Genomic DNA, 20331 nt, shown 5'->3' on the forward strand with positions numbered 1-20331 from the left:
CGCGGAGGTCACATGATCAGCGGAGGTCACATGATCAGTGAAGGTCAGAAGGAGCAGCAGGCAGAGAATTGAGTGAGTGTTGGGGGAACTCGCCGTGTAACTAGCAGGAAGGGCTGCTGTAGAGGGTACATTATTATTTCTCAGGCCAGGAAGTTATGTCCTCAGAGATGTGGCTTTCTGCAAATGTCAGAGCTGAACAAATGTTACATGAAATCCACGTGTTACTCATCCAGCTCTCACTATAGGGAGAAATGTATAGCGATGGATTGGATAGTGTACAGTAGTAAGGATTTTTTTTAGTGCTGTTTCACAGCAAGAGTGATATTCAATTTTCCAACCGCTTGCGTTTTGAAAAACTCTTGGGTAATGTATTGCTATTGGAAAAAAATCACAAAAGCGCTAAACGTTGCAATTTTGAAGCGACTGCAATTCTGTTGAGAGTATAGGAAAGAGAAAAGGCTGTAAAAATCTCTATAAAATCGCTATTGCTTTTTTTCTGTGTGTGAAACTGCTCTTAGGGCCCTTTTCCACCAGCGCGTTTGCGCTGGCTGAATCGCAAAACCGCAAACCGCTAGCGATTTTACAATCGCTACGGTTTGCTTTTTAACATAGGAATCGCGGTAGGTCATTTCCACTACCGCGATTCGCTTTTGTCGGGAACGCGAACGCGCGGCGGAGCGATAATTGCCGCGATTTTGCTATGCCGTGCATAGCATAGCAAAATCGCGGCCGCAAACGATGGGGGAATCGCCGGTTTTGCGATTCAGCAATCGCTAGCGTTCAGCGTGAACGCTAGCGATTGCAGGTGGAAAAGGGCCCTTAAAACTTCTTTGGGGTATTTATGGCTTTTGGTGTCACCGATAGGGAAGCTTGGTGTAATTGCCTTCTTAAAACAGAAGGAAATTTGCAATAATTCAGTTATAAATGAACATTTGTGGTTACCCACAATGCACTACTACTAAATATGCAAATTATCCCTTTTAGATAGGGAAGACAGGGACATATTCCTTCCCTTTCTGTTGCTGGGATATGCTTGGTAACATGATTGTCAGGGATTTTTTGGGGTGACTCTTTAGGAATACTGACAACCAATCTATGTAGAGGGGAGAGGGAGCAAGATGTTAGGTTGCGTTCACTATCCTCCTTGCATTATAACATAAGTTATCATTAAAAAGAAACGCATGATTGAACAATGGCCACATGAGGTGGCAGCCCTACCCTGTACATGTGGTGGCATCATGGTGCATCTGATTTGTGATTCCTCCCTAACAACGTGAGCTGGGCTGTGTGCTACCTGACACTGCGTGCATTACCGTCTGCTGCTAGGCCTGAAAGATAAACCGAATTTAAACCGAAATCGCAATCACCAAGATCACAATTTCAGAATCGTCAAAGCGGCGATTATCGCGATCATCGCAATCGCATCATTTCCACATGGGGGAAGTTTGAAGAAGCGGCTTCTAACTTCCTCAAAGTCCCGGCGCGTGCGGCCCGCAGCGTTAGACATACCTTCTGCACGAGTTCAACACTGTCCGTCCTCCATCACCGTCTGCCGGCTCTTGTGCTTGGCCAAACTCTGTCATGTGATATACTGGAAGTATTCTGTGCATTAGAGCCTGTAGGAGGCGAAGTGGATAGACGGGTATCGCTGGACTCGTTCTGTAAGCGATGTCCAGTACTGATGCACCTTGGGGGAGAGAGGAGCCACAGAGAGACACAGAGTGGGCTCAGAGACAGAGCGGGCACAGAGAGAAACATAAAGGGGGGGCACAAAGAGAGAAACAGAGCAGGCACAGAGACACAAATGGGTCAAGAGAGAGACCCACAGAAGGCATAAAAGAAGCAAAGGGGGCACAAAGAGAGACAGGGGGACAGAGGGGGAACAAACAGGCACAGAGGGTGAACAAAGCTTGATTTGAAGGAAATCGGGAATCAAATGGAAATCGCAATTTCGGACAGAAATCGATCAATTCAATTTTTTCCTAAAATCGGTCAGGCCTACCGTCTGTTACAAATACATGGGCATGTGGTACCACACTGTGAAGATCTAAGGCTTCACACTAAGGTAAAAAATACTTTGTCACACTGAGTTTGCCTGGACTCCAGAACTACCACGGACCCTTGTAGATTTCTACTGCTGGCCACGGTTGACGTCCAAGGAGTGGAAAGCTGGGCATGTGCGATACACCTGCAAAATTTGCATGCTTGGACATGCATCTCTTTGATAACTGAATTAAAGGTATTGCACCATAGAAGGGCTCCCTTCTCTCCTTTTTCTGATAGCGAATAAAAATACATGGCTGGGAAATAAAGAAGAAGAAGAAGGAGGGGGGGATGTTGGATACTGAGGCTGTTGGATGGGTAAAGTGAGGCCGGGCCTCTTATTGGTACAGTGCTCTTAAAGGGGTTCTGTGGAGGGTTAAAAGAAGAAAAAATAAATCAAACTGACACTTACCTGGGGCTTCTAACGGCCTCCTGTAGCTGTCATTTTCTGTGCCATCCTCCTACGATCATCCGTTCCCCGCCACCGGTCCCGGTCTAGTCTCGTTCCCTCTAAACATTTTTGCTAGCAAAAAAAGGTTGAATATCTTGCTGGCGGGCCACACTTCCATCCAGGTATGAGCATGGCCAGACTATGCAGGCGCCAGTATGACAGTAGCACGCAGCCGCTTGTGCATGTTTTTTCCTCTGTGTGCTACTGTGCAGGCAGGAGCCGTGTTGGTGCCTGCAAAGTGCGACGTGCGCTCATACACGGACAGGAGCACAGCATCAAAGAAGAAGAGGGTCCCAGCCAGCAGCGGAGGTGTTGAAGGATCGGGAAGCCTCTGGACTATTCATAGGCTTCCCACGACTTAGGTTTTCCTTACAGGTTTACTTTAATAAAGCGTTTAGTGAGTGTGTGAGACTTGCACTTTAGTATATTACCATACTCAGGTTTAGGTGTATTACACAAGACTAGTACAACTCATCCTCTTGTCTCATCCTCATCTAACAGAACAGAGCACAATGGCTCCAGCTAAGAATGAGACGGTGACTGCAGTGAGCGAGGAGCTGGACATGCTGCTCCTCAGACTGATGGACGACTTAGAGACACTGAAGGAGAAGAGAGAGCAACTGAACGGCCTGATAGAGAAGGTGTGTGGTCTGTGCAGTCTCTACCAGTGTATGTTACATAGTTACATAGTTATTTTGGTTGAAAAAACATACGTCCATCGAGTTCAACCAGTACAAAGTCCAACTCCAGCCCGTCCCCCACATATCCCTGTTGATCCAGAGGAAGGCGAAAAAACCCTTACAAGGCATGGTCCAATTAGCCCTAAAAGGGAAAAAAATTCCTTCCCGACTCCAGATGGCAATCAAATAAAATCCCTGGATCAACATCATTAGGCATTAACTAGTAATTGTAGCCATGGATGTCTTTAAACGCGAGGAAAGCATCTAAGCCCCCTTTAAAGAGACTCTGTAACAACAAAAACCTCCCCTGGGGGGTACTCACCTCGGGTGGGGGAAGCCTCCGGATCCTAATGAGGCTTCCCACGCCGTCCTCTGTCCCACGGGGGTCTCGCCGCAGCCCTCCGAACAGCCGGCGACTGTGCCGACTGTCAGTTCAATATTTACCTTTGCTGGCTCCAGCGGGGGCGCTGTGGCGACTTTCGGCACGGAAATAGACGGAAATACCCGATCTCCGTCGGGTCCGCTCTACTGCGCAGGCGCCGGAAACTTGCGCCTGCGCAGTAGAGCAGACCCGACGGCGATCGGGTATTTCCGCCTACTTCGGCGCCGAGAGGCATCAGAGCGCCTGCGCAGGAGCCAGGAAGGTAAATAATGACGTCACCGCTGCCCGGACTGCACGGAGGGCTACAGCGAGACCCCCGAGGGACGCAGGACGGCGTGGGAAGCCTCATTAGGATCCTGAGGCTTCCCCCACCCGAGGTGAGTACCCCCCAGGGGCCGTTTTGGCGTTACAGTTCCTCTTTAAATGCAGGTATAGAGTTTGCCATAATGACTTCCTGTGGCAATTCATTCCACACCTTAATCACTCTTACTGTAAAGAACCCTTTCCTAAATAAATGGCTAAAACGTTTTTCCTCCATGCGCAGATCATGTCCTTTGAGAAGGCCTAGGGACAAAAAGCTCATCCGCCAAGCTATTATATTGCCCTCTGATGTATTTATACATGTTAATTAGATCCCCTCTAAGGCGTCTTTTCTCTAGACTAAATAAACCCAGTTTATCCAACCTTTCTTGGTAAGTGAGACCTTCCATCCCACGTATCAATTTTGTTGCTGGTCTCTGCACCTGCTCTAAAACTGCAATATCTTTTTTGTAATGTGGTGCCCAGAACTGAATTCCATATTCCAGATGTGGCCTTACTAGAGAGTTAAACGGGTAATATTATGCTAGCATCTCGAGTTTTTATTTCCCTTTTTAATGCATCCCAAAATTTTGTTAGCTTTAGCTGCAGCTGCTTGGCATTGAGTACGATTATTGAACTTGTTGTCAATGAGTACTCCTAAGTCCTTCTCCAAGTTTGATGTCCCCAACTGTATCCCATTTATTTTGTATGGTGCTAGACCATTGGTACGACCAAAATGCATGACTTTACATTTGTCAACATTGAATTTCATCTGCCATGTATGTGCCCATATAGCCATCCTATCCAGATCCGGTTGCAATATGACACTATCTTCCTGAGAGTTGATGATTCTGCACATTTTTGTATCATCTGCAAAAATAGCAACATTGCTCACTTCTGCATCTACTAGGTCATTAATAAATAAATTGAAGAGCACTGGACCCAGTACAGACCCCTGTGGGACCCCACTGCTAACAGTCTCCCATCTTGAGTATGAACCATTGACCACTACTCTTTTTCTGTCCATTAGCCAGTTCCCTATCCATGAACACAGACTCTTCCCCAGTCCTTGCATCCTCAACTTTTGCACCAGACTTTTGTGGGGAACAGTGTCGAAGGCCTTTGCAAAGTCCAAGTATATCACATCTACAGTATTGCCAATATCCACATTAGCGTTCACTACCTCATAAAAGCTGAGCATGTTAGTCAAACAGGACCCGTCTTTAGTAAACCCATGTTGATGCTGAGAAATAAGATTATTTTCTACTATGAAGTCATGTATAGTATCTCTTAGTAACCCCTCAAATAGTTTGCATACAACTGATGTTAAAGAGACTCCGTAACAAAAAATGCATCCTGTTTTTTTATCATCCTACAAGTTCCAAACGCTATTCTAATGTGTTCTGGCTTACTGCAGCACTTTCTACTATCACAGTCTTTGTAATAAATCAATGTATCTTTCCCCTGTCAGACTTGTCGGCCTGTGTCTGGAAGGCTGCCAAGTTCTTCAGTGTTGTGGTTCTGCTATGAACTCTCCCTCCCAGGCCCCTCTATGCACACTGCCTGTGTATTATTTAGATTAGGGCAGCTTCTCTCTTCTCTCTTATCTTTTACAAGCTGGATAAATAGTCCTCTGAGCTGGCTGGGCTTTCACATACTGAGGAATTACAGACAAAGGCAAAGCTGTTTGCAGGAAGAAACGAGCAGCCTGAAACTTCAGTGCATGAGAACTGCAGGGGGAAAGAAACACACAAATGATCTCTTGAGATCAAAAGGAAGGGTGTATACAGCCTGCTTGTGTATGGATGTATTTTCTATGTGTGGACATACTGTACATCCACCTACTTCCTGTTTTGGTGGCCATTTTGTTTGTTTATAGACAAACTTTTTAAAACTGTTTTTAACCACTTTTAATGCGGCGAGGAGCGGCGTAATTGTGACAGAGGGTAAGAGGAGATGTCCCCTAACGCACTGGTATGTTTACTTTTGTGCGATTTTAACAATACAGATTCTCTTTAAGCTTACAGGTCTATAATTTCCTGGATCTGATTTTTTGCCCTTCTTAAATAATGGGAAAACGTGGGCTGTACGCCAATCCACTGGGACCCTTGCCAGTTGAAAGAGAGTCACAAAAGATGAGAATAAAGGGGTTTATCTATAACTGAACTTAATTATCTTAGGACCCGAGGATGCATCCCATCCGGGCCAGGTGCCTTGTCTATTTTTAATTTATTTACTCTTGCCTTCACTTCTTCCTGTGTTAAGTATTTAATATTACAGTTTGAAGATTGAGACTCTTCTGCATCTGTACTTTGCAACAGTGCTGTTTCCTTTGTGAAGACAGAAGCAAAGAAAGCATTTAATAACTCTGCCTTACCTTGGTCATCCACCATTGAGTTCCCATCCTCATCCTTTAGGAGTCCTATACAGTCAACCTTTCTTTTTTTAGAGTTGATGTACTTGTAAAACTTTTTTGGGTTAGATTTGATATCCCTAGCGATTTGATTTTCAGCTTCGATCTTTGCCAGCAATTTTTATTGCACTCCTTATAATTGCTTAGTGCAGTCTCGGTCCCCTCTTGTTTTAGGACCTTATAGGCATTCCTTTTACTCTTCATTTCTCTAACCTTTCTATTCATCCATGTTCTGAGAGCTGAGCCAACATTGACTGTCTATTCACTGATATATTGGTAGGTGAACAGAGGCGCCAGAAGGATAAAAGTACATAACATTTTTAAAAAATTGCTGGGAGGAATAGTATTTCTTCTTACTATTCTTATTACACTAAATCGATTTGTATCTTTTTATGGCAACATTTATAGCTATGCCTCTGTCTTTTGTTTACAGTTGTTTATCCCCTGCTTATTGCCTGAAGAAGTGGGCTGTGCCCGCGAAACGCGTTGCATCTTTGGGGTATTTTCAATAAATGTGTATATCTATACATTTACAGTCCTTGGTGTCTGCTTTAACGGAGGCGAGTCCACCACTTCCTCCCAGCAATTTTTTAAAAATTTTATGTACTTTTATCCTTCTGGTGCCTCTGTTCACCTACCAATATATTTGAGTCCACCCCAGGTGGAGGGGTGATCTACCCCCTTTCTTCCTATCTACAGAGAGCGACTTCTTAATCCTGAGTGAGGACAGGTCTAATCTCCTCACCTGCCTAATGAGTGGTTACCTAGGTGGTAACCCGTGTTTGTGAGTATTACCATCTCACTGTTTCATTTATCCAATCAATTTTGACATACTACACCATATTGGGCTCTCGATTTCTCTTCAACTTTTGTCTATTCACTGAGAATCAGTCACATCAGAGAGGCATCTTCTGAAATGGATCTAAAAATTCCGTACAGTTTACTTATTTAAATTCTCAATTGTCATCTTTTGCATGAAGGGGTGGAGCCTCAATCAGACAGCATGACGTCTGCATTCTGTATACGAGTAGTGACCATTGGAATATGTTTTACAGGGATGGCTCTGCCTATCTCAGTCCCGGTATTCCATGGGGAACAAGTTTGTAACTTCTCTGCAGTACAAGCAAGAAATGGTTCCCTCTGTCTCTGTGCAGGACAGGTGAGTTTTGACTTTCAGGCTTCCTAAAATAAATGTATGACCTTAAAGTGGGCCTGAACTGTTGCTACAGACAAAAGGAAGACACAGAGAAAAGCACCCTGTATGTATTTAGAGAGTTTAGCCTGGTTAATTCCCCCTCATTTGTGTCTAATCACAAGCTGTAATTTGATCCTCCCCTGTGTCACATGACTGCCTATGGCAGAGATGGCAAATAAGTTAATTTGAAAGTACAGGCTGTAAACAATATATATGCTTCCATGAATCAGGAAGTAGAAACAGTGCAGATTTATTTTAGGATTTGTATCAGCTGTAACAAAGAAATGTTTTTCTTTAAAGGTTATTATACTGTTGCGTATCTTTTAGAGCAAAGAGGACGTTCTGAGTTCAGGTCCGCTTTAAAGGACCACTGTCTTGAAAATCTAAAATTTAAAATATATGTAAACACATAGAAATAAGAAGAATGTTTCTTCCAGAGTAAAATGAGCCATAAATGCTCTCTACACTGGCCTTCCAAAAAAGGCCTTGTACCGCCTACAGCTGATACAGAATACTGCTGCCAGACTGCTAACCAACCAACCCCGTCACTGCCACATAACACCAGTCCTGCACTCCCTTCACTGGCTACCTATAGAATGGAGGGTCCTATTCAAGATCGGCCTACTGACATTTAAATCCCTGAATAATTTAGGCCCTGGATACATGAAAGATATGTTGCAGCTGCGTAGCAATCCCCGCATTCTCAGATCAACAGGTTCTAATAATCTAGTCATACCCAGAGTCCACTTGGAAACTTTTGGTCCCAGAGCCTTCTGTCATGCTGCCCCTACGTTTTGGAACTCCTTACCTTAACAGATCAGGACAGCTCCATCCCTGGATGTGTTTAAATCCAGACTGAAAACCCACCTGTTCAGTTTGGTATTTGCAGAAATATAACTTTTGTTGTGTGAATACTTCATCCTACTAATTACTGAATCTGAGAGAGCCTAAGCGCTTTGAGTCCTTTGGGAGAAAAGCACTATAGAAATGTTATTGTATTGTATAAATTACTTCTCTCCTATGTTGCTGCCACTTACAGTAGGTAGTTGAAATCTGACATTACCGACAGGTTTTGAAGTAGTCCATCTCTCCATGAGGGATTCTCAGCAAGGCCTTTATTCTTTATAAAGACACTCCCTGAAAAAAGATTTATATAATGATCCCAGCTCACCATACACTTTTTTTGGCAGTTGGACGGAACAACTGCCATTCACTATGCTTTTGAAAATAAAGGAAACTGAGAGAAGCTCTCATGAGGAGATGGGTTTGTCTAAAACCTGTGGATTTTGTCAGATTTATACTACCTACTGTGACAATGACAGCTACATAGGAGAAAACTAATTTATGGCTCATTTTTACACAGGAAGAAACGTAATATGTTTGCAATTGAAATTTTAAGATTTTCGCAACAGTGGTCCTTTATAGAGAGCCCGAGGTGGACTCAAAAAAAATTAAAAAGTAGGCTACCTGATCAGGGGGCCGAGCAGATCAGGTAACCCCCCAAAAAACCGCCACTCCTGTGGGCTGCGCTGGCCCACTTTCACTTTCGTGACCCATGTCACAACACTGCAAGGAGAGACTGTGTGTATCGTGCGGGGGAGTGGCAGGTGCTGCGGCCTGGGTAGAGAGCTGGAAACCCTGCAGGAACGCCCCTAGTGGGCGTTTTGAGCAGGGAATCCCTTTCCCTGTGTTTACCTCTGAGATAGCAACAAATATCGTCACTAATCTCGGGGGGCTATAGCGGGGGGGTTTAGAGAGCGGGGGTGTGGAGATACAGAGGCATGTCATGAGGCAGAGACCATGCCTCTTTGTCCCATCTGCCCACCTGCTTCTCTTTACAGTATTCTGGAACTGAGAGGGATATGGAGGCTGCCATATTTATTTCCTTTTGAATAATACCAGTTGCCTGGCTGTGCTGCTTGTGATAATTTCTCTTTCTGCATCTTCTGTTCCTCAGCATGACAGAGGATGGTGCTACTGTGTTTCATGTGGAGAAGATTGAGTCAGGAGACAAAAACAAACAGGACTCCCCTGAGATTGAGGAGATCGGACCAGCAGATCAGGGTGAGTCATTAAGGGGTATATGTTCTTACAGATTATTACAATAAAATAGATTAAGGAGTAACTGTCAGGCATAAAATAAAAATATCTATTCTTTATTTTTATCTGGTAAACCAGTAATAAGGATGCTAATCAGGCAATCCAAAAGTTAAAATCACTATTACTTTTCTTGATGATAAATTATCATTTCCCAGTTTACCTGACTCTTATTTGGTACACACAAAATTTGGTACACAAAAGAGAAGTTGCAGGGCAGGCTGGGTTGTCTTTTTTTTGCTTCCCTACTTCCCCTCAGACTTAACTAATGCAGCCTGATTGGCTGAAGCCTCTTTCGCTCCTGTTTTCCCCTCCCACACTGATTGGCCAAAATTTCTCAGGCTGAAGCAATGCACTTTCTATAGTGAAGGACGGGCAAATCAGGCAGAGGAGACTAAGGGCGGATATTACATCACGACTGGCTTCAAAATAGCCACAGTAAATATGGAAACAGTCTAGAATAGGATTCTCTACTTTTCCTTTATAATATTCACAGGAATCATAATGTGCACAGTGCAATACATATGTTATGTAAGTAGAGCAAGTATTTATCTACTTATATATTTGGTTTTTTTTCCTGAGATAGTATGGCTGACAGCTCCTCTTTAAAGCCCAATCTACATGATACGATTCGATTACGATTCTATTTACGATTTGATTAAATCCGACATGTCCGATCGGGATTTGATTCAGTTCGATTTGCAACTGCAAAACAATGGAAATCGAATTGAATCGAATCCCGATTGGACATGTTGTATTTAATCGCATCGTACAAAGAATCGTATCGTGTAGATTGGGCTTAAGGACACCTGAAGTGAGAGGTATGTGGAGGCTACTATATTTCCTTTAAAAAAAAAATACCAGTTGCCTGGCTGTCCTGCTGATCTCTTTGGCTGCAGTAGTGTCTGAATCACGCACCTGAAACAAGCATGCAGCTAATCCAGTCAGTCTTCAGTCAGAAACATCTGATCTGCATGCTTGTTCAGGGTCAGCATGAGAGCCAAGTAATTTGCAGTGGTTAAAGGGAAATAAATATGTCAGCCTCCATATCCCTCTCGGTTCAAGTCCGCTTTAAAGCAAACCTGAAGTGAAAATAAACATATGAGGTAATGAATTGTATGTGTAGTACAGGTAAGAAATAGAACATTAGTAGCAAATGAAAGTCTCATATTCTTTTCCAGTACAGCAAGAGTTAAAAAACTTCAGTTGTTATCTATGGCAAAGAGCTTCTCTGAGCTATTCGACCCAACTTGGATCAAACACAGTCCTGTTTTCTGAGGCACTTGAACAGCCAAGAAACAGTGAGAGGCGGCTTGAGATAAAGTTTTACTGCAGGAAAGTTCAAACGGTCTTTAGCTCTGCTCTGTTTTATAGCTTAAAGGGATACTTAAGTAAAAAAAAATAAAAAATGATTTTTACTCACCTGGGGCATCCCTCAGCCCCCTGAAGCTGTATGATGCCCTCGCAGCCTGGCTCCGATCCTCCTGTCCCCGCCGGCGGCTACTTCCGGGTTCGGTGACAGCCGCCGACAGGCTGGGAACGCGAGTGATTCTCCGTGTTCCCAGCTGCTATATCGCCCTCTATGGTGCTATAGCGTATAACATATAGTTATTCAACTAGCATAAGTTAAGAGAAATTAGTTTCTGGAGAACAAACTTTTTTTTTTATTATATATGCATGCATAAATGTTGGGATGCTTCATGGAGTCCACAATGCAAGACCGGCTGCAATAGTTTCAGCCAACCAAAATCTAATATCTGTACCTAGTTTCATGTATTTCTGTTAGAGCCGGATCATTCACCAGGCACCCTAGGCAGGTGCTTGGAGTCTAGTGGGTATAAAGCGGCCCACCAGCCATCTTCTCTGACCTCTCTCCACTTCAGCTTACCAAAAACACCACAATGTGGCCCCAAATCTACTACCTTGCCCCATTACATCTTCATCCATCTCTGATTTCTGCCTGAGTGAGCAGATGCTGATTTTACAACTTTTCGCCATTGTTGTCCTTTAACCACTTGCCGACCGCGCACTCATAACGCGCGTCGGCAAAGTGGTAGCTGCAGGACCAGCGACGCACATCTGCGTCGCCGGCTGCAGGCTAATTAATCAGGAAACAGCCGCTCGCGCGAGCGGCTGCTTCCTGTCAATTCACGGCGGGGGGCTCCGTGAATAGCCTGCGGGCCGCCGATCGCGGCTCGCAGGCTAAATGTAAACACAAGCGGAAATAATCCACTTTGTTTACATTTGTACAACGCTGCTAACAGTAGCAGCGTTGTACCAGATCAGCAATCCCCGGCCAATCAGCGGCCGGGGATCGCTGTCACATGACAGGCAGGAGCCTGTTAGAGGCTGTACAGGACAGATCCGTTCCTGTGCAGCCTCTGATCGGGGCAGGGAGGGGGGAGAGGGGGAATCCTGCGGTGGAGGGGGCTTTGAGGTGCCCCCCGCCAGCCACACGCAGGCAGGAGCGATCAGACCCCCCCAGCACATCATCCCCCTAGTAGGGAAAAAAGGGGGCGATCTGGTCGCTCTGCCTAATGTTTGATCTGTGCTGGGGGCTGTAGAGCCCACCCAGCACAGATCTCATTAATCAGTGCTGGTCCTTAAGGGGGGGGGGAGGGGTAAAGGCTGGGTCCTCAAGTGGTTCATAAAAATCTCTGAAATGTTTGTGTCATTTGTATAGAAGACTAATCATCTCCGTTTGTGTGCAGTGCTCAGACACAGAGGTCACAAAGCAGCTGCGGAGACCCCCAAGCCCCCCAAGACAGAGGATGACGAGAAGCAGAGACCATCGCCCAGTAATGACCCCCTGCGCTGGTTCGGTGTTCTTGTTCCACAGAGCTTGCGGCAAGCACAGAGCAGCTTCCGACAGGGTGAGTTATCCATAAAGTGAACCCGAGGTGAAAATTAAGTAATGAGATAAACAGTTATATTTATCCTCCTACTCCTAATAATGAGTTTTGTAGATACCCCATGGCTTTATTTTATATGTAAACATTTACAGAGAGTAGGGTAGGTATTCCAACAAAGACCGGCACCACACAGTATCTGTAGCTCTTCAAGATTTAATAGCAGCAGACATGATAACAACAACAGACATGCTGTTTCGGCCTGATTGGTGAGTGAAATTTTAAATTGTGCAGCATCTATTGGTCCTTCTTGGACGATATAAGTCTCCCATCAGGTCCTCCGATTGCACTTCCTGTGATTGGTCACAAGTTCACTATGTGGGTGTGTTTTTCTATTTAAATGTATGTGTTATATTCAGTTTGGTATACGTGATTATTGAGCAACTTGACAAAGGCCACAAGGGGCCGAAACAGCATGTCTGTTGTTGTTATCATGTCTGCTGCTATTAAATCTTGAAGAGCTACAGATACTGTGTGGTGCCGGTCTTTGTTGGAATACGTATCACTGTGGCCCCCAGGTACCGGGGTGAGGACCGTGGCACACCATTTTTCTATTTGAGCCCTACAGTGGTGCTCCTGGACGCTTGTGCTATACAGAGAGTAGGGTAGGAAATGACATCAGGATTGGCTTCAAAATAGCCACAGTTAAAATGGGAAAAGCTGAAAAGGATTTTCTCTTTTTTTACTGTAGAAAAATCACTAAAATCAAAACATGGACAGTACAATAAATATGTTATGTAAGTAGAGCAAGTATTTATCTGCTTATATAAGTGTTTTTTTTTTTTTTTTTTTTTTTTTTTTTTTTTTTTCTTCTGTGATAGTATGGCTGACAGCTCCTCTTTAAAGGAACCCTGACCTCAAAAAATAAACGAAATTGGTACTCACCTGGGGCTTTCTGCTGCCCACCGTAGGTCGGGAGGTACCTCTGCGTCCTCCTGGCTCTTCTCCCAATCCTTCCGCCGCATATCGCACCGGGGACACCCACTTCCTGAACCAGGACGCACTTCGTCATTACGCCGGCCGCTGCTTGTCATCACGGCGGCTGGCGTGACAGTACTGCGCATGTGCAGTTCAATCGCGCATGCGCAGTACTGTCATACCAGCCGCCGTGATGACGTGCAGCGGCCGGCATAATGACGAAGAGCGTCCCGGTTCAGGAAGTGGGTGTCGGTGGTGCTGTATGCGGCGGAGGGACCGGGAGAGGAGCCAGGACCACGCCGGGGGACCTCCCGACCTACGGTGGGCTGCAGAAAGCCCCAGGTAAGTACCAATTTTGTTTATATTTAGAGCTCGGAGACCCTTTAAGTGTCCCAGAGAGAAAATACATGGACTGTTGACCTTGTTCTATCTCTCTCGTCCTCAGAAGTTGTATTCTGCCAGGAAAATTTTAAGGCTGTAATTCGCTTATCAGTGATGTTTACTACATTCCCGGCAAGGTACCGACAAGACAGAAGCTGTCACTTCCATGGCTAGAAATTAACTCTTTCCGGCAGCAAAATAACAAAAGATAAACAGCGTGGTTATTAATATGATTTTCACTGCACATACACATGTTTATCTTATCAAGTCACATGTCGTCTCGGGTACACTTTGGTATGAAAAAGGGAAAGGTTTAAACAAGTGACCATGTCCTTATATCTGCAGATTTCTGATAACTTCCTGTGATCGCAGCGGAAACAAGAAGTTAGGGGATCTGCCTAGTGAGCAAAGGATAGATTGAAAAAAGGCTCAACAAAAGGCTTTTAGATATAAAACAATATTGTTGGATGGACACTCATACCAATAGGGAAAATCAGGAGCTCAGTTCACTTAACTCCCACTTACATCTGCTTGAATGGCTGCAAATTTAGACTAAATCTACATATCCACTAATGGTACATTTGCATGAATGCATTTTTGTGTACGGGTTTTAACCAAACGTACACATTGGCAATACAAAGCAATTTAATGAAAAATCATGATGTGGAAAAAGCACAGCTAGGCGTCTACAGCACGCGGCCCCAAACTGTCTCCTAAGGGATCGAGTCCCCATCCATTTTAGGCAGCAAGCAATTGCGCATGTGTACCTTTATGCTCATTGTCTATGGAATATGCTAATATTTGCCGAGTGATAATGAGTGTTGAGTTAATTTACAATTGTAGAAGCAACAAAGGACATTATTCATGCAGCGATCAGCACGCTGTGATGCTAGTTTACTTGTAATATAAGCACAGAAGTAAATTGCATTATTGTCCTGGGCCTTGCTTCAGGCACACTTAAAGGGGGGATCAAACTCTCAAAACTAAAATTACAGTGACTACTCTTAAGGTGCCCATACATCAGAAGACTTTCGACCAACCAATTAGATTATTATTATCCAATTGGTTGAAAATCGGTCCCGCCAAGTGCAGGCCCGACCGACGATGCAACCAATTTCAGGCCGAATTCCGTTCCTTTTAGTCGATCGCGCCTCGTGCAAGATGTCGGGCCGAAATTGGGCGATCGGTGTTCGGCAGTACGGAACGAGCGATGAAACCGCTGCTGCCGTAATCTATAAATGTGACACCCAAACTCCCCTCCCCCAGTGTGCATTTATACATTACTTGTCCTGTGTCGGCCTCCACGTGGTGTCGGTAACCTCCAGCCACCACGCCGTACACTGGCGCATAGCTTCTAATGTCAACGCATACCATCTGACGTCAGACACTGTGCGCCAGTGGGGTGTACGGAGGCCAACCAGAGGTTACGGACACCACGTGGAGGCTGACACAGGACAGGTAATGTATAATGCACACTGGGGGGGGGGGGGGGGGGGGCACATTTATACATGGCAGTGGCGGTGTGGACTCCTGACGATTCCCTGAAGATTTAATGCTGGAATCAGCCTGTAGTATATGGGCAGCTTTAACAAAGAGACAAATTTATCTCTAATCTCTAAGAGTTACATTTGTCTCTTTGTCAAATCTGCCCATAACCTACTGATGTACGGGCACCTTTAGATACATAAAAGATCAATTAAGAGCATTCCCAGTGTATAAAACATTTTATTTTCCCCGCAGAGAGCAGTACATGCTTGCTTTTATCTCTAGCTAATCGGCAAATGTAATCCTTGCAAGCCAGGAGACACTGTCTGCCGGTGTCTTGACTCTGCTCCCTCCCTCTGCTAAACAGACACATCTCCCTGCCAACAGCTGAATCCACTTCAGCAGAAAAGGAGGGGGGGGGGGGGCAGAGTGAAGACACAGGCAGAGAGATTCTTGCCAGTGATGATTACATTTGCCATTTAGAGATAAGCAAGCCTGTATTGCTCTCTGCAGCAAACATGAATATTTTTACACACAGGGAATACTTGATTGAATGATTTAAAATGTTCTTTTATGTACTAAGAAGAGTTACTGAAATTGTAGTTTTCAGAGTATAATACCTCTTAACCACTTGAGGACTGCAGGGCTAAACCCCCCTAGTGACCAGGCAATTTTTAGCTAAATTGGCCACTGCAGCTTTAACCACCCTGGCGTTCTGATAAGATCGCCAGGGAGGCTGCGGGAGGGTTTTTTTTTTAATAAAAAAAAAACTATTTCATGCAGCCAACTGAAAGTTGGCTGCATGAAAGCCCACTAGAGGGCGCTCCGGAGGCGTTCTTCCAATCCACTCCGGCGCCCAGAATAAACAAGGAAGGCCGCAATGAGCGGCCTTCCTTGTTTTGCTTCCCTCGTCGCCATAGCGACGAGCGGAGTGACGTCATGGACGTCAGCCGACGTCCTGACGTCAGCCGCCTCCGATCCAGCCCTTAGCGCTGGCCGGAACTTTTTGTTCCGGCTACGCTGGGCTCAGGCGGCTGGGGGGACCCTCTTTCGCCGCTGCTCGCGGCGGAGATCAGGCAGCACACACGGCTGGCAAAGTGCCGGCTGCGTGTGCTGCTTTTTACTTGAGCCAAATCGGCCCAGCAGGGCCTGAGCGGCAGCCTCCGGCGGTGATGGACGAGCTGAGCTCGTCCAGACCGCTCAGCTGGTTAAGGCCAAGCTGCAGGGCCGCACAACTCAGCACACAAGTGCTCCCCCCCCCCCTTTTCTCCCCACCAACAGAGCTCTCTGTTGGTGGGGTCTGATCACTCCCCCCATGTTTATTTTTTTTTTAAATAAATATTATTGTTTTGTTTTTTTTCTTCAAAACCCCTGTTTCTTTAAGTTTATTCCCTCCCTCCCCACAGCCGGCCAATTATGGCGATCGGCTGTCATAGGCTTCTGCCTATGAGAGCCGATCGCTCTCTTGTCCCCCAGGGGGACAGCCGTGTCACACGGCTGTCCCCAGTGCAGCCCTGCTGCTCATCGCAGCGCTGCACCTAGTAAATAGACGGCGTGATCGCCGTCTAACAGTCTCCCGAGCGGCAATAGCCGATCGGAGACTGAAGGCGGGGCGGAGCTCCGCCCTCTGAGCATGAGATGCGCGCGCACCATGTGCGCGACCTCATGCAAAACAGAGCCCCAGGACTTTACGCCAATTGGCGTTAGGCGGTCCTGGGGCTGCCGCCGCGGCCACGCCTACTGGCGTGACGCGGGCGGCAGAAGGTTAAAGGTGGCCACATACGATACAATATTTCAGCAATTTGATAAAATTTGTTGTACAGAAAAAGTGAAACTTTTTTTTTTTTTTTTTTTGTTTTTTTTTGTTTGTGAAATCTCCTGGGGGTTTTTTTTTCTGATAAAAGTAGTTTTGGAGTGGCAGATTTTTCTAGTAAAGGTTTATGACGATTAAATGGTAGTCAATTTTCTTGATTTATAGACCCAAGCAATTTTTTCAGAGTTTTCAATCATTTTTTTAACACACTCCTGGGAGTTCTGGTTCACCATGAGCTTGCTGGGTACTCTGTAACTTTGGGTATTTCAAGTCCTACCCCATAGAACCACATTAATCCATGCCATGCACTGATGAGGACCAACCAGTATGAAACAATCTGTATGCATGTTGGATTATTGGGGCCCTGTAATATTAACAAGCTGGCACATCCTTGCATTCCAGCTGTTTTAGAGGTGTTTAGCTATCATGGACAGAAAGAGATGATTTGCATATTCAGTCAGGAAAACTGATTATGGTTCTTGAAAAGAAATATAAAAAAAAAACTGTATGGCCTTTACAGCAACACTTTCAGGATTTAGTAAACATCATGCTGGGGTTGGTTGAGTCCTCACTTCCTGTGTCCTCACTTCCTGTGTCCTCACTTCCTGTGTCCTCTCCTCCAGGCATCCTCTTGGTCGGTGAAGTGGCCTCTCTGCAGAGCAGCATTGAAGAGACCCGGACACAGTACCGAGCATTGCTGGGCAAGAAGAAGCGGCTGCAGGCCCAGTCTGGCTGAGAGATAATATATGAGGAACGTGGAGGCTGCCATGGCTGGCCTCCTTATAAATATGCTGGGTTGGTGGCTAGAACTAGTATGCAGACCAGCTCTTCTGACTTCAGTGATCTGCATACTTGTTCTCTGGTGCTAAATTCACTGCATCAGCATTACTGAAACCAGCACTCTCGGCAGGGAATCAGCACTGGCAGCCTCCCTATTATTCCCATAATCGATTTGCTTAAAATGGTATCAAACTCAACATTTCTTCTTTGTTCTAAAAGATTATTTACAGCATAAAATCTACTACCACAAAAAAACTAATTGTAGCAGAACAGCATTCAAACAGTTAAACACAGCTCTTTCTTCTTCAATTGAAAGCTTGCTACCGCATTCGAAAATGTGATAACATTATCTTTTGTTCACGTTCCTTTGTCTGCTACAATTCGTATACATTCCTAGCTGTGCTGAAAATGAGCTCTCTGGGCTGTAGAAGCAGAAAGAGCTGAGAAGTGATCACTAGACATATTTTAATATATAAATACAGCAGCTATGCAATAAAATGCAATGGCAGCTTTCAGAGCTGATACACTGTACTTTGGGAACTTGTAAAGAGACAATATTAGTTGTGCACAGAAGCAAATCTGGTAACTGTATGGGTAATAAAGTAGGAAAACACCATTTTACTGAATGTTATGCCAGAGTTTTATCCCACTTTAAAGCAGACCAAGGGTGAAAAATAATATATGTAACAGAGCCTATGATGTAACACTATAATTCCAGCATTCCAATATCACTCACAAGGGCACGCTCAGTAGGCAGTAGTACTGTTGTGGAGTCTTGTCCAAGAACTCATTACTGAATATATATATAGTGGGATGTGGGTGTCAAAAACACCCTCTAGTGAAAAGATACAGGAGACAAAAGTGGGAGCCCAATAGTGTAGTATGTCAAAAACAATTGAACGTAATAAAAGTAAGACACTACTCACAAAGGTGGGTTGCAGAGGGGCAACCGACCACAGGAAGCAGGTGGAGACAACAAACCCGACTCCACTCGGAGTGGTCCCTAGGGACCTGGATGCGGTCGCTCTCCTTGGTAAAAGAAAGGGGACAGATATCCGCCGTGGTCGAAGCCACGTGTGGTCTGTACCCACTCCTCAGACGGGTGAGGTAAGGGGGTATGATTGCACAATAAGGGTACAGGGCGCCTCTTATACCCTTATTGTGCAATCATTACTGAATAGGTGCTGGCTTACTGAATAGGAAGAGATTTAGTTTACTTTATAAGGGCTTTGCCTCTGACACAGGAGACCAGGATTCAAATCTTGGCACTTTCTGCTCAGTAAGCTGTAACCTTATTGAGGAGACTTGGGCAAGACTCCCTAACACTGCTACTGCCTATAGAGGGTATCCTAGTGGCTGCAGTTCTGACGCTTTGAGTCCACCAAGAGAAACGTGCGATATAAATGTTCTGTGTCTTGTCTTGTCATGCCTCACCCAGCATATGGCGACATCCCATCCTTTGTGTAATCAAGAAGGCGCTTGTGGCTGCAACACATTTATATTATGATTTTTTTTTCTTGCGTTTCGCACAGAAGAGTGGCTGTCTGAAAATGATATTTTTGTGTGCAGTTATTCTGTTTTATGTTTTTATTTTTTTTCTTCTTTATTTGTGTGAAGTTTTGTCTGCTGGGTGTGGGGATTTCCTGCTTATTTCTGCAAATACTGTACTGCAATTTATCCACATGGTGGAGACATCTGCTTGTGTGATTTGTTAGAGATCTAGGACACACAACCAACTCTACTTCAGTTCAAGAGTGTGTCAAAGTATGTGAGAATGTAACTCACCTCCTCTCCTAACAGGAAGTGGGTATATTCCTCAACAGGAAAACAGACAACAATTAAATATTTTTGTAACGGGGTACATTTAGACAACCAGAAATAGGCCAGAAGGGTTACAGGAATTTAGAGAAAATCCCACTAATAGGGATGCAGAAAGATGTGAAAACACCCAAGAGGTTCTAACTCCTTTTCACCCCATCAAACATATTTTATTTTCTTGGTGTTGCAAAGTCTGAAAATTACGTCTGTTGTCAGCATGGTTAAATGTCTTTTTGTGTTATAAAGTTGTAAATAATAATGTTTCCAAGATTCCTGTTATGCCTCATCTGTCACTGGGTCTAGTTCTCCAGACTTCTGACACCCGCATAGAACAGCTGCTGAATTTACTACAGTGGTGTCAGAGTTGCTGCTTGTTACACTGCAAGGCAGGGTGCGGTCCTTTGTGAAAAGCTCTGCCCCTTTCCCAGCCTGAGCAGATGCATGGCATGTTTGTTAGCTGCACTCACAGCCCCTCCTTCTAGGTGTTATGATTTTGAGAAGCAAAGCTGTGATCATGTGGCCAGATTGGTAATGGATCATTATAGGCATGTAGCTGTTTTATCACAATATATGTGTAGCAATAACATGGGAGACCTGGCAAGGTACATAAAGAGGTTTTTATTATTTGCATGGATTGAGCTACCCACACGCTTTAGGTTGTCTTCA

The 20331-nt window shown here is 44.8% G+C and overlaps 1 protein-coding gene across 1 annotated transcript; it reads left to right on the top strand.

The window, feature by feature from the left end:
- Position 1: 1 nt before the first annotated feature.
- On the top strand, positions 2–19929 carry CCDC115 (coiled-coil domain containing 115). The gene is made up of 6 exons (XM_068249888.1): positions 2–72; positions 2996–3135; positions 7325–7428; positions 9422–9528; positions 12273–12434; positions 17691–19929. The coding sequence occupies exons 2-6, from the start codon at positions 3007–3009 to the stop codon at positions 17801–17803; spliced, it is 615 nt and encodes a 204-aa protein (XP_068105989.1). The 5' UTR covers positions 2–72; positions 2996–3006; the 3' UTR covers positions 17804–19929.
- Positions 19930–20331: the final 402 nt, after the last annotated feature.

This window comes from Hyperolius riggenbachi, chromosome 8, assembly GCF_040937935.1.
Source record: "Hyperolius riggenbachi isolate aHypRig1 chromosome 8, aHypRig1.pri, whole genome shotgun sequence".
Taxonomy (NCBI): domain Eukaryota; kingdom Metazoa; phylum Chordata; class Amphibia; order Anura; family Hyperoliidae; genus Hyperolius; species Hyperolius riggenbachi.